Source organism: Symphalangus syndactylus, chromosome 23, assembly GCF_028878055.3.
Source record: "Symphalangus syndactylus isolate Jambi chromosome 23, NHGRI_mSymSyn1-v2.1_pri, whole genome shotgun sequence".
Lineage (NCBI taxonomy): Eukaryota > Metazoa > Chordata > Mammalia > Primates > Hylobatidae > Symphalangus > Symphalangus syndactylus.
Window position 1 is genome coordinate 46,302,295 of NC_072445.2, and position 19,590 is coordinate 46,321,884.

Here is a 19,590-nt window from a genome sequence, read left to right on the forward strand (position 1 = left end):
TCCGATTATCTTCTGGAAAAAAAAAAAAAATTATAAACAACAAACTGTGATAAAACAAGGGAAAGTACTCCCAGATAGTGGCCTCTGCGGTGTTTAGAAGAATTTACCTGAGTGCTATAACTCAAATGCAGAAATGGCATATGAGTAATTTTGAGCTCTTATAGAAACTTCGCTCCTTATGCTCTGAAGCCCGTGCAAATGTCCAAGTGCAAATCCTGTATCTTCTCTTTCCCCAGACCCTAAGAAGAGTGGCCTGGTGGAGCTGACCCTGCAGGTTGGTGTTGGGCAGCTGACGGAGCAGCGGAAGGACACCCTTGTGAGGCAGCTGGCTGTGCTGCTGAACGTGCTGGACTCGGACATTAAGGTCCAGAAGATTCGGGCCCACTCGGATCTCAGGTAGGAGCTGCACAAAAGGCGGGGCCTTGGCCGTACAAAATTCCAGCTCTTAACCTCATCCCAGTCCAGTAGAAAACTGTTCATTCCTCTGCTTCTTTTGTATTTTTGACACACTTTTATCCCATTCATATACTTTTTTTCTCAAAGGGCAGTAGTATGGCCAACATCATGCTAGGTCCTTCCTAAAATTCTCAGTAAATGTTTGCTGAGTGGGAATGTTCTGAGTGAAGGAGGAGCTGGGGAACAGCAGGGGAGACGGTTGTTAGCTCTGGTGTCTTCAGAGCTGGGCAAGGGGTCTGGGGCATGTGAAGAGGATGTCTCATAGCTGGGCTGCATCCCTGCCCCACGCTCATGGGGGACTGAGGCTTCTCTCAGTGTGAAAGGATCACTGATTACCATTGACCATCTCCTGGGAGTATATGAGGCTGAAACTCTGGCCTTTATTTTTCATGACATCTTTGTATTTAATTGAGTTTTATTTATTTAATCTATTTATTATTTTATTTTATTTTTATTTTTTGAGACAAGGTCTCACTCTGTTGCCCAGGCTAAAGTGCAGTGGCACAATCTCAGCTTACTGTAACCTCTGCCTTTCAGATTCAAGTGATTCTCCTGCCTCAGCCACATGAATAGCTGGGAATACTGGTGCCCCCCACTACACCTGGCTAATTTCTGTATTTTTAGTAGAGGCAGAGTTTCACCATGTCGACCAGGCTGGTCTCAAACTCCTGACCTCAAGTGATTTGCTCGCCTAGGCCTCCCAGTGTGCTGGGATTACAGGTGTGAGCAACCATGCCTGGCTGAGTTTTATGTTTAAAGTCTTACCTAGCTCAGGGTGGAGTGGGAAGAGGCAGAGAAAGAATATGGGAGTGAAAACCCACTATTCACAGTAACTCCAGTTCTCCGGTTATTGTCAGTTCTTCCACTTTGGTTAGTTTTCCAGAGAACTGAAGTTCACTTAGAAAAACACCAAATTTAAACATGGTCTAATTATTTTCTAAGAAACTCTTTCTAAAATGGATCATATATTTCCCTTGTAAAATATCAAATACTGAATCAAAGACATGTCTGAAAATCAACAAAACCAAAAGTTGTTTCTTGGACAGGTCAGCAAAATTGACAAATCCTTAGCTAGATTGACTAAGAAAAAACAGAGAAGACTCATATTACTAAAATTAGAAATGAAATAAGGCACATTACTACTGACTTTATAGAAATAAAAAGGGCTGGATGCAGTGGCTCACACCTGTAATCCCAACACTTTGGGAGGCCAAGGCAGGCAGATCGCTTGAACCTAGGAGTTCGAGACCAACCTGGGCAATGGCGAAATGCTATCTCCACAAAAAACTAGCCAGGCGGCCAGGCACAGTGGCTCATGCCTGTAATCCCAGCACTTTGGGAGGCTGAGGTAGGCGGATCACTTGAGGTCAGGAGTTCAAGACCAGCCTGGCCGACATGGCGAAACCTCGTCTCTACTAAAAATACAAAAATTAGCTGGGTGTGGTGGCAGATACCTGTAATTCCAGCTACTCAAGAGGCTGAGGCAGGGGAATTGCTTGAACCTAGGAGGCGGAGGTTGCAGTGAGCTATCGCGTCACTGCACTTCAGCCTGGGTGACAGAGCGAGACTCCATCTTAAAAAAAAAAAATTAGCCAGGCATGGTGGCACACGCCTGTGGTCCCAGCTACCCAGGAGGCTGAGGTGAGAGGATCACTTGGGAGGTTGAGGCTGCTGTGAGCCATGTTCACACCACTGCATTCCAGCCTGGACAACAGAATGAGACCCAGTCTCCAAAAAAAAGTGGGTGGGGGAGGATTATAAGAGAATATTATGGATCATTATATGTCAACACATTAGATAACCTAGATTAAGTGGACAAATTCCTAAACAGACATAAACTATAAAAACTCACTTGAAAAGAACTTAAAAATCTAAATAGACCTATAATAAATAAAGAGATTGAATTAGTAATGTTAAAACTTTCCACAAAACTCAAGACCAGATGGCTTCACTGGTTAATTCTGCAAAATGTTTAAAGAATTAACAGCCCTTTACAAACTTCCAAAAAATAGAAGAGGAGGGAACATTTCCAAACTCATTCAGTGAGACCAGTTTTACCTGGACACTAAAATCAAAGATATCACAAGAAATGAGAACTACAGACCAATATCCCTTGTGAATATAGAAGCAAAAATCTACAACAAAATACTATCCAACTGAATCCAGCAACTTATTACAAGGTTTATAGACCATAACCAAGTGGGATTTATCCCAGTAATGCAAGTGTGGTTCAACATATAAAAATCAATAAATGTAATAAACCACATTAATAGGATAAAGGACAAAACTGCAGGATCATCTCAATAGGCACAGAAAAAGCATTTGACAAAATCCAACACCCTTTCATGATAAAACACTTGCTGTGGGTTGCATTATATCCGCCCCCTGCCCCCCACCAAAATATAGTCAAGCCCTAACCTCTGGTACCTATGAATGTCACCTTACTTAGAAATAGGGTCATTACAGATGTAATTAGTTAAGAAGTTATACTGGAGTAGGGTGGGCTTTTAAATCAATATGACTGGTGTTCTTCTAAGAAGAGGACAAGAGACACAGGGAGAGGCACACAGGAAGAACACCATGTAATGACCGAGGCAGGGACCGGAGAGATTCCTCCACAAGCCAAGGAATACCAAGGATTCTGGCAGCACCAGAACTAACAGAACACTTTGATTTTGGACTTCTGGCCTCCAGAACTGTGAGAAGAGGTTTCTGTTGTTTTAAGCCGCTTCGTGGGACGTGTTTTACGGCAACCCTAGGAGATGAATACAGATTGGAGTAGCTATTTCTCCAAAGAAGATATACAGATGGCCAATAAGCATGTGAACGGTGCTCGCCATTAGCCACCAGAGAAATGCCAACCAAAACCATGTTGAAATATCACTTCACACCCGCTAGGATGGCTAGAATCCAAGACAGACCATAGCAAGTGCTGGCGAGCCTGTGAAGAAACTGGAACATTTATACATTGCTGGTGGGGATGTAAAATGGTACAGCCACTGTGGAATACAGCTTGGCAGTTCCTCAATATGCTAAGCATACAGCTACCATATAACCCATTAATTCCACTCCTAGGTATATACTCAATAAAAATGAAAAACTTATGTCTACACAGAAACTTGTATATAAATGTTCATAGCACAAATTCATAATAGCCAAAATGTGGAAGCAACTCAAATGTCCACCAACTGACGAGTGTATACAAAATGTGGTATATTCATACAACAGAATATCATTTGGCAGTAAAAATGAATAAAGTACTGATGTGTGCTACAACATGGATGAACTTTGAAAACATGATGGTAAGTGAAGGAAGCCAGACACAGAAGGTCTCATATGGTATGATTCCATCTACCTGAAGTGTCCAGAGGAGGCAAATCCGTAGAGACCAAAAGCAGATTAGTGGTTGCCAGGGACTGTGGGGAGGAGGTGCTCATGAGTGTGGATTGTCCTTCTGGGGTGATGAAGGTGTTTTGAAATTTGATAGTGCTGATGGTTGTGCAACTTTGTGAATATACTAAAAGCCATTCCATTTACACTTTAGAAGGGTGAATTTTATGATATGTAAGTTATATCTCAATCAAAAAAGGTAAAAAGAAAGACATGTCTGCAAGTTATTTTGTGTATATTTGTCTTTTTGCGCACATATATACATTGCTCCTTTTTTTTTTTTACTTACTATTACGGATTTATTGCAAAGAATATATTAAAGGATACAAATGAACAGCCAGATGAAAAGGTACATAGGGCAAGATCTAGAAGGGTCCTGTGCATGAGAGCTTCCATCCCCATGGATGTAATACTTCATACATCCCAGCACATAGATGCATTCTTGTTCACTAACCTGATAGCTCTCCAGACCCATTTGGTTAGGATTTTCAAAAACTGATACAGAATTTACACATTGCTCCTTTTATCTGAAGATCTGTCCGTCTTTGATCAGCTGTACGTTGAGACTGAAGAGGCTTTGTGAATAGAAACAGATCAATTCCTTGGCTCACAGATATGCCCCTGTCCTTGGCAAGCCACAGAGCTGTGGCCGTCTACCTCCCCAGTTTCACAGGTCAGATGCTGTGGTGGGCGTGTCATGTCAGTCACCGTCTGACCATGTGGCTGTCCTCTCTCATTGTCTCCTCTGCAGCACCGTGGTTGTGTTTTATGTACAGAGCGGGCCGCCTTTCAAGGTTCTCAAAGCTGCTGAAGTGGCCCGAAATCTGCACATGCGGCTCTCAAAGGAGAAGGCTGACTTCTTGCTTTTCAAGGTCTTGAGGGTTGATACAGCAGGTAGGTCCCCTATGGAATATTCTAAAACAATCAGACTTGCCAATCATGGATAAGTTTGACAAACACAGAAGAGGAGTGACGTGAACATTTTCACTTTAGCATCCAGGGACTTGTTTTACATTTATTTCTCCAATAGAGTTTCCTGCAGCATACATTTGCCAACTACTCTTGGTCTTGGAAGAAAAATGGAAAACAATAATAATTATGGGTCTAAAATTAAGATTATACTCACAAGATAATGGCCATTGACAGAAAGAACAATGTTGAAGACAAATAAGTGTTACTGGCTGCAAAGCCATGTTTATATAATTTATTTCCCTTGGACATCATGCCTTAGGTTGTGATGATAATGTCATGTAGCTCCTTGAAAATTTAAGACAGCTCACAAATGCCTTCTCCAGGTGTACCTCTTTTCTTAGCTTCATGCTCACCACCCCTTCCAGGGTACTAAAATGATTCATAGTCCCATTGTTTCTGTCTTCATTTCATGAGTAACATGAATCTCTTGTTATGTTGAAGTGGTTATTTCAGTAGACTCCAGGGAAGTGAGAGTTACAAGGGACATGATAATGTTTGTGCAGTAAAATTTAATTTGTTTCAGATTATCTATCTATCTATCTATCTAGATATATATATATATATATATATATATATCCATCTACAATTGACTTTCTCAATTATAATATGGAGTAACTTAATTTTTAATAATTCCTTTTTTCTTTTCTTTTTTTTTGGTATTTTTAGTAGAGATGGAGTCTCGCCATTTTGGCCAGGCTGGTCTCAAACTCCTGGCCTCAAGTGATCCACCCACCTCAGCTTCCCAAAGTGCTGAGCCCACCACACCCAGCCAATAACTCCTTTTTTTCTAGCCACAAAAATAATATTTATTTATTGTACAAAATTTAGAATATCCAGAGAGGCACAAAGAAGAAAATAATTCTCTAAATTCTAGGTCCAAAATTCTCACCATCCAAAGAAAATTTTTGTTAATACTCTGATATATGTTTTTCCAGTTCCCCCATCTCTACAATCAGGATGACATGATATATATTTTTAATCTGATTTTTAACTTCAAATCCTATGATGAGCCAGGAACAGTAGCACATGCCTGTAATCCCAGCTACTCCAGAGGCTGAGGAGGGAGGCTGTCTTGAGGCTAGGAGTTTGAGACCAGCCACAGCAACATAGCAGCAAGACCTTGTCTCTTAAAAAAAAATTATATTATGATTATGTTCCCCAATCCTTTAATATTTCTATGGCCACATAGTATTCTACCCTGGATATGCTCCATAATTATGCAACCAGTTTCTTATTCATGGATTTTAGGGTTGGTTTTGAAGATAATGCTATAATGTAGATAAATCTTTGGGCATGTCCTCAATGATTGCCACTGCACTCCAGATAAATACTTAGAATTATTTTCTTAGGCCAGACAATGTTATGTTTTTGCTACTTTTTTGAGTCTAGCTCTGTCCCTCTGTTGCCCCGGCTGCAGTGCAGTGGTGTGATCTCGCCTCACTGCAACCTCTGCCTCCTGGGTTCAAGTGATTCTCGTGCCTCAGCCTCCCGAGTAGCTGGCATTACAGGCGCACACCATCACGCCCAGCTAATTTATTGTATTTTTAGTAGAGGTGGGGTTTCGCTATGTTGGCCAGGCTGGTCTCAAACTACTGGCCTCAAGTCATCCACTCACCTCGGCTTCCCAAATTGCTGGGATTACAGGCGTGAGCCACCGCGCCCAGCCAGTAAACTTTTTTTTTTTTTTTTTAAGACAAAGTCTTGCTCTGTCACCAGGCTGGAGTGCAGTGGCACGATCTCGGCTCACTGCAACCTCCAACTCCCTGGTTCAAGTGATTCTCCTGCCTCAGCCTCCTGAGTAGCTGGGACTACAGGCATGTGCCACCATGCCCAGCTAATTTTTGTATTTTTAGTAGAGATGGGGTTTCACCATGTTGGTCAGGATGGTCTGGATCTCCTGACCTTGTGATCTGCCCACAATATTTTTGAGGCTTTTGCTGCGTGGTGTGGACTGGCTTTTTCTGCCATTTGCTTTCTGATGAGATTGTCAGTGATGAGAGACTATCCCCAGAACCCCTGTCCACACTGTAAGAGGCTCTTAATTCAACAAGATGCATTTATTTGGGACTTATGCTACTGAAGATACAAAAGAAGCTGAATCCAGGGATTCCCTTTTCTGCATGCTGACCTCAGCCCTACACAACTCTTTGCAGGTTGCCTTCTGAAGTGTTCTGGCCATGGTCGCTGCGACCCCCTCACAAAGCGCTGCATTTGCTCTCAGTTATGGATGGAGAACCTTATACAGCGTTATATCTGGGATGGAGAGAGCAACTGTGGTGAGTTCTGGTATAGAGGAGGCTTTGGGTGAGGAGCTTTAAGGCAGCTCATTCTCAGGTATCAGAAATATCTGCCTAATATTGGAGACCAACCTGGGCAACATAGTGAGACTTCACCTTTACAAAAAAATAACAAAATAAGCCAGGCATGGTGATGCACGCCTGTAGTCTCTGCTACTCAGGAGGCTGAGGTGGGAGGATTGCTTGGGAGGAGGTCCAAACTGGCTTGGACAACATAGTATGACCCTGTCTTAAAAAATTAACTGAGTGTGGTTGCGTGTGCCTGTAGTCCCAGCTACTCAGGAGGATGAGGTGGGACAATTGCTTCAGCCCAGGAAGTTGAGCCTGCAGTGAGCAGACAGAGTGAGACCCTGTCTCAAAAAAAAAAATTGAAGAAAGGAAGGAAGGAGGGGAGAGAAGGGGAGGGGAGGGAAGGGAAGGAAAGAAAAGAGAAAAGAAAAGATAGAAAAAGAGAACTATCTGCCTAGCTTTGCAGTTATAAACATTCAGTGCTTTTCTCACCTGAAGCCAAGTGAACCAGCTCACTTGGTAGTAAGTTAAGACCCTTCTTACAATCTACTTTGTGGGGTGTGTTTAGGCTTTTACATAAAACTTCCTAATGAGAAAATTCCCTTTGGCAGAGCAGAGTTGGCTCACTATTGCTGGCCTTTCTGAGAAAGAATTGCTTGGGCCACTGGCTGCATTTCCAGGTTACACCTGCCTTGGCTTAGGCTCAGTGTGATTTTCTGGTGAAGTGGCCCCTGGTGTGGATCTTCTAGAATCAGGTAAAGAAGAGAATTTGGCCCACTCTTCCAGCTGTTCACACAGGCAGGCACCAAAAACTGGAGCCACAGCAGGGCAAGCTGGTGCCCCTTCTGGGGAGAAAACTATATTTTAACGGCAGTCTACTAAGTAAATTCGTTGTTTGGGGAACCAGATGGACATAATTGGCACCAAAGATAGTAAGAGCTGACTGCCAAAGCATATTCCCATTTAATGCTATATAAAAATCAGAAAATTGCCAGTCCTTGGATCATTATTCCAATGAAATTATATAACATTTAATAAAGTTAAACTTTTTTTTTTTTGAGATGGAATCTTGCTCTGTCACCCAGGCTGGAGTGCAGTAGCAAAATCTCAGCTCACTCCAACCTCTACCACCTGGATTCAATCAATTCTCCTGCCTCAGCCTCCCAAGTAGCTGGTATTACAGGTGTATGCCATCATGTCCAGCTAATTTTTGTATTTTTAGTAGACACGGGGTTTTGCCATGTTGGCCAGGCTGGTCTCAAACTCCTGACCTCAAGTCATCTGCCCCCCTCGGCCTCCCAAAGTGTTGGGATTACAGGCGTGAGCCACCGCACCCTGCCTAATAGTTAAACTTTGTTCCCTAGTAGACTTAAACTGGGCTTCTCTGTCTCTGAATTACTGTTGAAAGCTTTTCACATTAGATTTCTGTAAGGATGTGGAAGGAATGAGGGTCAAGTAGTTTCTGAATTGCTCTCTGGCTGTGAAAAATGTCTTCATGCCATAAACAGCCATATAGATGCTTTATTAAAACCAAGCCAGAACTTTCAGGGGTGGGGGTTGTGATTTTTGGCATTCTGGAATGAATATTTTGATGTGGTATACATGTGTGTTTATATAAGAGGCATTACTGTGTAATTGACTAATTTTAGTTATTTCAGATTATTCTGTTCCCAAGTTCGCATGAAATATGTGCTCTGTGAGGCCCTGAAACCCAATAGATAAAAACAGGGCAGTTTTAGGTTGTTCTTGATTTATCTGTATTTTACCTTGCTCTGCTCTGCTACCAGCCTGATGAGATGTTATCAACTCCACAGGTGGCCTTTCCTTGTAGGGATTCAGAAATATTTGTTATGAATCATCAAAATAAAGTTGTTCTACAAATAGCCTATAACTATGTCCACTTTGGTTTTCTTGTGTTTCAGAGTGGAGTATATTCTATGTGACAGTGTTGGCTTTTACTCTTATTGTGCTAACAGGAGGTTTCACTTGGCTTTGCATCTGCTGCTGCAAAAGGTACTTAGAGTGCTTATTCATGTGAAATAGAGACCCTACACTAAGTGTGTTTTGACAGCTTAGGAATTGTTTACTTGGGCTTGTTAAACTGCTAAGCTGTTTATTATAATAATGCACTTTCTGCCACAAAGCATAAGTGCCTAAATAAATGGAATATTAGAGGCAGCTTTTTCTCATTGCAGCTCTTGTGTTTTCTAGGAGGGTCAATGATTCTATATCATATCTAATGTTATTCTCTATCGGTCTTACATTATATTCACTAGAGCGGTACTGTTTTCTCACTCATCCACAATCAATACAGAAGACTTCTGTGACCAATGTTTGGGAGTTTCTCCGCACACACCAATCAAGCAACAGCTTTGCAGTGGACACCAGCTGGGTGTCCTCCAATTCACTTTTGATGCTGTCTACCTGGAGATAGCGTCAGATCCCACAGGTTAATGACTCAGTCCACAAGACTGCCCCCCACCCCATTCAGATGCCAGTTGCATACCCCAGGTTGTTCTACCTGGGCTTCTGACTGACTATAAATTGGGTCCCTCAATTCCCTCTTTGGGTTCAGTTATTTTGCTAGGGTGGCTCAAAGAACTCAAGAAACACATTGGTTATTTATTACAAAGGATATTACAAAGGATATTAAAGGGAATGCTGTTCCCTTTAGGTCTGCTAGGACAGAAATGCAGAAAATAACCTTCACAGCCACAGATGAAGAGATGCATAGGGTGAGGTATGGGGAAGGGGCCTAGAGCTTCCCTGCCCTGTCTGGGCATGCCCCTCTCTGGAAACCTCTACGTGTTTGGCTGTCCAGAAGCTCTCTGAACCCTATCATCTTGGGCCTTTTATGAAGACTTCATTGGATATTTATAGAAAAGTAGTTGGACAAAAAGGGTATGATGTGATACTAACAGGCTGAGTGGGGAAGCCCTGCAAGGCCTGTCCAGATTCTTCTCAGCCTGTCTGTAAAGCACTCCATCCTCCTCATAGGAGGCAGAGCTCTTTCTGAAATGAGGGTTTTATGACCTATAATCAAGCAAAGTAGGTTAGAGAATGTCTTTATAGCCAGCTCCGAGACAGAAAGGCAGGGGAAGCTTCTTGCTTTGGGGAGAATAAAGAGCAGGTGAAAGAAGGCAGGAGAAGGTCAGAGAGAGAGAGGGAGATTCTGTTTTCTGAGGCCTAAAGTGCCCCAGCATTATAACAAGGGCCGTGGGAGTTATTAGCCAGGAACCATGATGAAAACATACATACAGATATATATATATATCTATCTCACAAGTACCTAAGGTGGCCTTACATGTCTCAATAGAGGAAGGAGTTCTGGAAGTATACTGTTACAAATGGTAGATTTTGATTATTTTCATTATGTAAAGCAATAATCCACCTGAATCATTTTTAATAAATTTGAAACTGTAAGTGAGGCAGTAACACCGCCAAAGAGAACTTTTGCTTTAGGTGTTTCCTTTTTCCATGGAGCTGACCTGTGAGAAGCCTTAAGCTACCTCAATTGGCCAAATCTTCCAGAACCCCATGCTCTCTTCTGTCCTTAGAAGAGAGCATCAGGTCCACTCTTTCATGTGAAACATTGTAACTGCTCTCCAAAGGCGTGATTTTTAAAAAACATATATTTTAATCTGGGCGAGGTGGCTCACGCCTGTAACCTCAGCACTTTGGGAGGCCAGGGTAGGTGGATCACTTGAGGTCAGGAGTTTGAGACCAGCCTGGCCAACATGGAGAAACCCCATCTCTACTAAAAATACAAAATTAGCCGGGCGTGGTGGTGCATGCCTGTAATCCCAGCTACTTGGGAGGCTGAGGCAGGAGAATCGCTTGAACCTGGGAGGCAGAGGTTGCAGTGAGCTGAGATTGCACCATTGCGCTCCAGCCTGGGCGACAAAAGCAAAACTCCATCTCAAAAAAAAAAGAATGTATTTTAATAGTTATTTTTCAGAAATCACTTTTAGATTATTTTAGTTTTATTTGTGATTATGTTCCCAAAGTAAGACTGTGTGAAAGGGAGCCAGGTGCAGGCACTTAGAGGCCTAAATCCCATTAAGTTTTCCCAGAGCCATATGTGACCTTACTGTGCATGGTATTAAACATCTGCAGCTTTGTGACATGTCTATCAAGTAGAAGATGATGATGCTAGTAGTGATAACTGTGAACATTTATGAAGTATTTGCCATTGTGATTAATGGCTAAGTGCTTTGTATGTATTATCTTATTCAGTCCTCTCATCAACCATGTGAGAAAGGGACTATTCTTACTCCCATTTTACAGGTGAGGACATGGAAGCACAAAAGTCTCAAATAATTTTCTCTAAGTCACCAACTAGTAAGTGCTAAATTGAGACCTATGCTTCTGATCATCACACTCTCAGAAAATTGCTTTTTTACTATGAAATTACTATTTTGTTCTCTACATGCCTTGGCATGGTTTGGATGTGTATTTTCAAATAGTCTGTGTACATAGGATGAGGCACATGGGACCAGCCTAATTTTCATGTGTTGAGGAAAAAAAATATGAACAAGGTGGGGAGCAGCTGTTGCTAATTAATTATGGGAATTTATTATAATTTTTGCTATTTTTTTTCTGATTGCTAGTTCATGACACCTTTTCCTTACTGCAGCATTGGACATAGGAGAGTGATATAGGTTCAGGGAAACATTTGCTCATCCAGGCTTTTCTGAGATAAGGAATTACTCATGAAGAAGAGCTACCTGGGCCAACACACACCGCAGCCTGAGGCTTAGCCGAGACCTGTAGATAGGTGGGCAAGAGTGATGTGGCTGTTTATACCCCAAAATGTGTTTCTCCAAGATGCATAATGCCCCTCTGAGCTCTGACCTGGCCTTGTGTATGTTTCTTTAATAAAAGACGCCAACTGTCACATCATAAAAGCAAAATGTTTCCTTTAGTGTCTTTACTGTGCATTAAATCCTAGATCTCAGTTACCTTTCTAAAGATCTGAGTTGAACTTTTCATTGTTCCTTTCAGACAAAAAAGGACTAAAATCAGGAAAAAAACAAAGTACACCATCCTGGATAACATGGATGAACAGGAAAGAATGGAACTGAGGCCCAAATATGGTAAGACAGTCTCCAGAATGACTGCCTGGCACCTTTACATGATTTAACCCAGTTATGCCTGAGGGCTAACTTGGACAGAGGGAGAATGATTTGCTGGAGTCAGCACTTCAATTGGGAAGGAAGAGTGAGGCTGGGATTCTGTGATGAAAAACAACCTTCAGGCCGGGCATGGCGGCTCATGCCTGTAATCCTAGCACTTTGAGAGGCCAAGGCAGATGGGTCGCCTGAGCTCAGTAGTTTGAGAACACCCTGGGCAACATGGTGACACCATCTCTACTAAAAAATACAAAAAAAAAAAAATTAGCTGGGCGTGGTGGTGTGCACCTGTAGTCCCAGCTATTCGGGAAGCTGAGGCAGAAGAATAGCTTGAGACTGGGAAGTGGAGGTTGCAGTGAGCTGAGATCGCACCTCTGCACTCTAGCTTGGGCTACAGACTAAGACTCTGTCTCAAGAAAGAAAAAGAAAAATAACCTTCATCAATCCTGAGGATATGCTAATGCGGGGGTGGGGGCAGGAGGCAGTGGGTTCATTATAAATTTAATGAAATTTTGGCATAATACTTTGAGGCATTAATGGATGAGGGATATGAAATGTTATCAGCTGGGCACGTACCAATGACCACAGGGCAAAGACTGCTTTTTAAACAGAGGTGTCCCCAGCACCTGCTTTTTTTTCTACTCCTGGGTGGAGGGTGGGGGGCAGTTGAAGACGCTCCCACAGCTCAGCTCTGAATGCTGTTCCCTTTAGGTCTGCTAGGACAGAAATGCAGCAAGAGGACATTTGGACTTTAAAGCCTAACATTTTTCAGCAGCTGCGTTATCTAATTAACCATTGATAAAGATGGACACAAAGGCTTTACAGAAAATTGACTTTCTTCACAAAGTATATTGATCCCTATGCTTAGGAACACCTCTTGCCCACCTCGGTGAACTTTTTCATTCTCGTTTATTAACTCTTGCATACTTAATGAAACTTCTCTGGCCCTCTGAGGCTGCTAAACACCGATTCTATAGATTTTCCATAATTCTGGGCTGATGACTAAGTTAATTTTTATGGAAGATATAATCTTTTTCAGAGTTGTGAGGTGCAAAACATTGTTCACAGTGAGTGTTGAATGCCTACCGGGTGCACAGGCACTGGGTTAGGCCCTGGAGACTGGGAGAGGAGGAAGCACAGAGCCTGCCTTTACAGGAGCTCACAGCCTGAGGGAGGGTAATTATACTGGAGTGCAAGGAGTTCTATCAATGCATGGACGATGCCGGCTAGGAACACTCAGGTCAGAATGACTGATCGTGTACAGAGAGTGTAGCTAACAGGGCTTTGGCAGGAAGAGCCTCACGGAAAGAACAAATAGTAGCATACATTGAGTGCCCACCATTTGCATTGCATAATATCAGAAGGATTATAGTGACTTTTACCTAAGAGCTCAACGTGCTTTAGGTTGCATTATCTCACCCATCTTTGTCTTAAAATACACTCATCCTTCTGACATTCCCGTTTCTATTCATAGCACCCCCATTCTCATTGCCCCAGTTTGAAACCTCAGTCGCTGGTGCTCCACACACACCACCCCCGACTCCAGACACCCGCACTTGCTAGACTCTTGCCCTCTTTCCTCATCATTGCTATCACCACCCCAGTTCAGGTCCTTACAGTTTCACCCGTGAACTAATAGTAATAATAAACAGGTATTTAATGTGGAATATGTACTAGGTACATCTGAAGTACTTTACCCATTGAATTCTAATCCTCCCCATAGCGTTATGAAGTATGTGCAATGATTATCCCCATTTTACACAAGAGGAAACTGAGGCAAAGGAAAGTTTAGCAACTTGCCCAAGTAACATAGCTGGTGAGTGCTGAAGGTGGGATGGAGGCCGGGCTTTTCCTCTACATTGCACTACCTCTGTCTTCATCCGTTTGGGCTGCTCTAACAAAATGCCACAGATGAGGAGGCTTATGAACAACAGATATTTATTACCCACAGTTCTGGAGGCTGGAAAGGCGAATTCAGCATCTGGGCAGGGCCACTTCCTCATAGGCGGTGCCTCCTCACTGCATCCTCACATCATGGTGCAAAGGGCAAGGCAGCCTCTGGTGCCTCTTTTTTTTTTTTTTTTTTTTGGAGACAGAGTCTTGCTCTATCCCCTAGACTGGAATGCAGTGGTGCAATCTCAGCTCACTGCAACCTCTGCCTCCCAGGTTCAAGCAATTCTCATGCCTCAGCCTCCCAAGTAGTTGGGATTATAGGCACCTGCCCACCATGCCCAGCTAATCTTTTTTGTATTTTTAGTAGAGACAGGGTTTCTCCATGTCTGCCAGGCTGGTCTCGAACTCCTGACCTCAAGTGATCCACCCGCCTCGGCCTCTAAAAGTGCTGAGATTACAGGTGTGCGCCACCGCGCCTGGCCTCTGGTGCCTCTTTTATGTGAGCACTAATCCTATTCGATCACCACCCAAATGCCCCACCTCTTAGTACCACCATTTAGGCATTAGATTTCAACACATGAATTTGTGGGGGTGCAAACATTCAGACCACAGCAGCCTCTATGTCTACTGTCTGTCTTCCATCCTGCACACTGTGGTTTTATTAATATCTCAGAACAACATTTTAATAGTGTCATTTCTCTTATAGGATAAAATCCAAACTTCATGGTTTACTCTGTATTCATGTGCTTTCCTGTGGGTCCCTGCCTCTCTCTCTCCAGCCTCTCCTTCATTATTTCCTACATGAATCATTTGCTCCAAAGAAACCAGTTTTTTTATAAATATTCCTGGATGCTTCTGCATACTCCATGCCCTTCCCCTGTCCTCCTGTCTAAATTCTCTTCTTCAAATCTCACTGATAGAGACAGGAGATAGACAAGAGTCCCTGGCGAAACCCCATCTCCAGGCCTAAAACTGCCTGAAGGCTGAAAAACCGGACTGCCGGTCCCCAGTGAAGGCTCTGCCCTTTCCCAGCTGATTCTCTCTAAATAATGTCCACCTGCGGCACTGGGGAAAGGGGATGGAGCCACAGGAAGTTCGCGTCATTTGCAGTGGGGAGGAGCCTGGCCTCTTCAGTTTCTGTGTGGTAACCTGGGATTCAATCTGTGAGGCAGGAGGTTGTTGGCAAGACCCCCTCTCTATTTGCTGAGAGTTTTTGTTTGCTTTTTGACCAATAAATTCCATTTTTCTCACCCTTCTCTGTTTCTGAGAGCCTAATCTTTCCTGGTAGTGTGGCAAGAGCCTGGTTTTAGGTGAACTAAGGAGAAAGTTCTGCAACATCACCCTGTGGGAAACATTACTGAAGCAACCCTGGCCAAAAGTATATGTGCTTATCTCCTAATTCACATACAACTTAAAAAATATCTTACCTGTTATCATAAGTCTATGCCTTTTATGTCTTTTTTTTTTTTTTCCCGAGACAGGGTCTTGCTCTGTCACCTGGGCTAGAGCATAGCAACACGATCATAGTTCACTGTACCCTCGAACTCCTGGCCTCAAGTGATCCTCCCACCTCAGCCTCCCAAAGGGCTGGGATTATAGGCATGAGCCACCATGCCCAGCCAAGTCTCTGTCTTAAACCCCTAGCTAGACACCATAAGTTCTTTGAGAGTAGGAATTGAATCTTATACCTGTTCTGTCTCTTAGGTTGACCCCCTGAAATCAAATATTCTACCAAAAATATTTTAACCAAATGGTAAAATCACAGAAGCTTTCATTTGTTGGATGCTTACAATGTACTAAAGGCTGGGCCAAGAGAGCTTTACATGCACGATTTCACTTACTCCTCACCATAAACTCATGGGGTAGATGCTTTGTTATCTTCCAGTTGAATAGAGGAGGAGACTGAAAGCTCAGAGAGGTTCGGTATCTTGCCCAGGGTCAAGCAGCTGGCGAGTGTCAAAGCTGGGACAGAAGCTCGGGTGAGGCATCAAAGCCCCTGCTAATTACTTGCTAGGAAACCCAAACCGCCTGCTGTTTTGAGTGATTGCTTTCAAGGTGCGGAAGCACCACGCCGTGCTCATCACAGGACCTGCAACCAGAACGACTGACAGCTGGAAGTGAATCACGGCGCTCCTCCTCAGATGCTTCTGTGCTTCTCTCTAGGTATCAAGCACCGAAGCACAGAGCACAACTCCAGCCTGATGGTATCCGAGTCTGAGTTTGACAGTGACCAGGACACAATCTTCAGCCGAGAAAAGATGGAGAGAGGGAATCCAAAGGTTTCCATGAATGGCTGCATCAGAAATGGAGCTTCCTTCAGCTATTGCTCAAAGGACAGATAATGGCGCAGTCCGTTGTAAAGTGGAAGGACCCCACGGGAATCCTTGAATCCAGGACCAGTCAGTGGGAGTTACAGCACAAAACCCACTCTTTTAGAATAGTTCATTGACCTCCTTCCCCAGTGGGCTAGATGTGTATCCCCACGTACTAAAAGACCGGTTTTTGAAGGCACAAAACAAAAACGTTGCTCTTTTAACTGAGATGCTTGTTAATAGAAATAAAGGCTGGGTAAAACTCTAAGGTATATACTTAAAAGAGTTTTGTGTTTTTGTAGCTGGCACAATCTCATGTTAAAGATGAACAACTATTTCTATCTGTAGAACCTTAGAGAAGGTGAATTAAACAAGGTTTTAAAGAGGGATGATTTCTGTCTTAGCCGCTGTGATTGCCTCTAAGGAACAGCATTCTAAACACGGTTTCTCTTGTAGGACCTGCAGTCAGATGGCTGTGTATGTTCAAATAGCTTGTCTAAGAGGCATGGGTTGTCTTCTGTGGAGCACGGGTAGCAAGCTTTCTATGCTGACGGCAATACTCACACAGTGCCAAGCCCTCCTGGTTTTTAATTCTGTGCTATGTCAAGGGCAGTTTTCATCTCTCTCAAGAAAGCAGCTCTTGGCCATTCAAGAGCTAAGGAAGAATTGTATTCTAAGGACCGAGGCAATAGAAAGGGGAGGAGGAGCTTAATGCCATGTAGGCTGAAGGTAGCATTGTAACATTATCTTTTCTTTCTCTAAGAAAAACTACACTGACTTCTCTCGGTATTGTTTAGCAGTGTAGTTCTCTAATGCAAACTGATCCCCAGTTTACATTAAATGCAATAGAAGTGATTAATTCATTAAACATTTATTATGTTCTGTAGGCTGTGCATTTGGACTGCCATAGATAGGGATAACGACTCAGCAATTATGTATATATTCCAAAACTCTGAAATACAGTCAGTCTTAACTTGGATGGCGTGGTTATGATACTCTGGTCCCTGACAGGTACTTTCCAAAATAACTTGACATAGATGTATTCACTTCATATGTTTAAAAATACATTTAAGTTTTTCTACCAAATAAATCTTATTTCAAACATGGGAGACAATTAAAACATTCCCACCCACAAAGCAGTACTCCAGAGCAATTAACTGGAGTTAATTGTAGCCTGCTACGTTGACTGGTTCAGGGTAGTTCCCCATCTGCCCTTGGTCCTGAGGCTGGTGGCCTTGGTGGCGCCCTTGGCATTCTTTGTGGGAAGATTAGAATGAGAGATAGAACCAGTGTTGTGGTACCAAGTGTGACCACACCTAAACAATATCCTGTTGCACAACGCTTTTGTAACACATGGGAAAACTAGGATTGCATTACTGGTTAAGAAGCAAGGTATTTCAACCACCAGGGCAGGAGTGCCAGAGAAAATGCTTCCCCATGGGCTCTTAAAAAAAATTCAGCTTTTAGGTGCTTTTGTCATCTCCCGGAGTATTCGTCCTCATGGGACCATCTTATTTTTACTTATTGTAATTTACTGGGGAAAGGCAGAGCTAAAAAGTGTGAGTGTCATTTTATTTTTAAAATAATTGCTTTGCTTATGCCTACACTTTCTGTATAACTAGCCAATTCAATACTGTCTATAGTGTTAGAAGGAAAATGTGATTTTTTTTTTTTTTTTTTTTTTTTTTTTTTTTTTACCAATATTGAGCTTCATAAGCCTAGAATCTGCCTTATCAAGTGACCAGGGTTATGGTTTTTTGCATGCAAATGTGAATTTCTGGCAAAGGGGACAGCAGCCCAAATGTAAAGTCATCGGGCGTAACGAGGAAGAAGAGAGTGAACATTTACAGCTTTATGTATATAACATATGCATTTTACATACTCAATTGATCCTTATAATCAACCTTGAAGAGGAGATACTATTATTCTTATGTTGCAGATAGCGCTCTGAAGGCCCAGAGAGGTTAAGTAACTTCCCAGAGGTCACGGCCAAGAAGTAGTGGCTCCAAGAACTGAATGCAAATTTTTTAAACTGTGGAGTTCTGCTTTCCACTACACAAAGAACTCCTGCCTTGATGGATGGAGGGCAAATTCTGGTGGAACTTTTGGGCCAGGACTAAGAGGAATTCCTTTTAATGGGTCCAGAGAGCCAAGGACAGAGGGAGAGATGGCCTGTGTAGTCTCCTGTGCCTCACACTCGGGCCACCCCTCCCTCTAGGTTTGCAATGGACTTCTTCTGCCCGTCCTCCTTTTCTGTCCTTGGCCATCTCAGCCTGGCCTCTCTGATCCTTCCATCACAGAAGGATCTTGAATCTCTGGGAAATCAAACATCACAGTAGTGATCGGAAAGTGGGTCCTGTCTTGTTACCCCATTTCTCATCAGAACAAAGCACGAGGTGGAATGACCAACCAGCATTCTTCATGGTGGACTGCTTATCATTGAGGATCTTTGGGAGATAAAGCACGCTAAGAGCTTTGGACAGAGAAAAACAGGCCCTAGAATATGGGAGTGGGTGTTTGTAGGGCTCACAGGCTAACAAGCACTTTAGTTGCTGGTTTACATTCAATGAAGGAGGATTCACACCCATGGCATTACAAGGCTAAGCATGTGTATGTCTAAAGGACTATCTGAAAAACATGCAGCAAGGTAAGAAAATGTACCACTCAACAAGCCAGTGATGCCACCCTTTGTGCGCGGGGAGGAGAGTGACTGCCATTGTTTTTGTGTGACAAAGCTATCATGGACTATTTTAATCTTGGTTTTATTGCTTAAAATGTATTATTTTTCCCTATGTGTTGACAAGGTATTTCTAATATCACACTATTAAATATATGCAGTAATCTAAATGTGTCTGTATTTTCTGTAATGCTTATTTTTAGGGGGAAATTTGTTTTCTTTATGCTTCAGTGTAGAGGGATTTCCCTTGAGTATAGGTCAGCAAACTGTGGCCTGCAGCCTGTGTGTGCATGCCCCATGAGCCGAAAAGTGGGTCTTATGTTTTCAAATGGTTAAAAATAAATAAAAAAATTTGAAACGTGAAATATATGAAATTCAGATTTGTGTTCATAAATAAAGTTTTATTGGAACATACCCACATTCACTGATTTATGTATTATCTATGGCTGTTC

At 42.7% G+C, this 19,590-nt stretch overlaps 1 protein-coding gene across 2 annotated transcripts in view; it reads left to right on the plus strand.

The window, feature by feature from the left end:
- Nucleotides 1-19,552, plus strand: part of KIAA0319 (KIAA0319 ortholog) — an 89,750-nt gene extending 70,198 nt beyond the window's left edge. For both annotated transcript variants that reach the window (XM_055263635.2, XM_055263636.2), the window contains 6 exons: nucleotides 237-396; nucleotides 4,598-4,740; nucleotides 6,972-7,094; nucleotides 9,047-9,137; nucleotides 12,129-12,220; nucleotides 16,313-19,552. In XM_055263635.2, the coding sequence (XP_055119610.2) occupies nucleotides 237-396; nucleotides 4,598-4,740; nucleotides 6,972-7,094; nucleotides 9,047-9,137; nucleotides 12,129-12,220; nucleotides 16,313-16,491 (788 nt within the window). In that variant the 3' untranslated portion in view covers nucleotides 16,492-19,552. The remainder of the gene's footprint in view (nucleotides 1-236; nucleotides 397-4,597; nucleotides 4,741-6,971; nucleotides 7,095-9,046; nucleotides 9,138-12,128; nucleotides 12,221-16,312) is intronic.
- The last annotated feature ends 38 nt before the right edge of the window (nucleotides 19,553-19,590 follow it).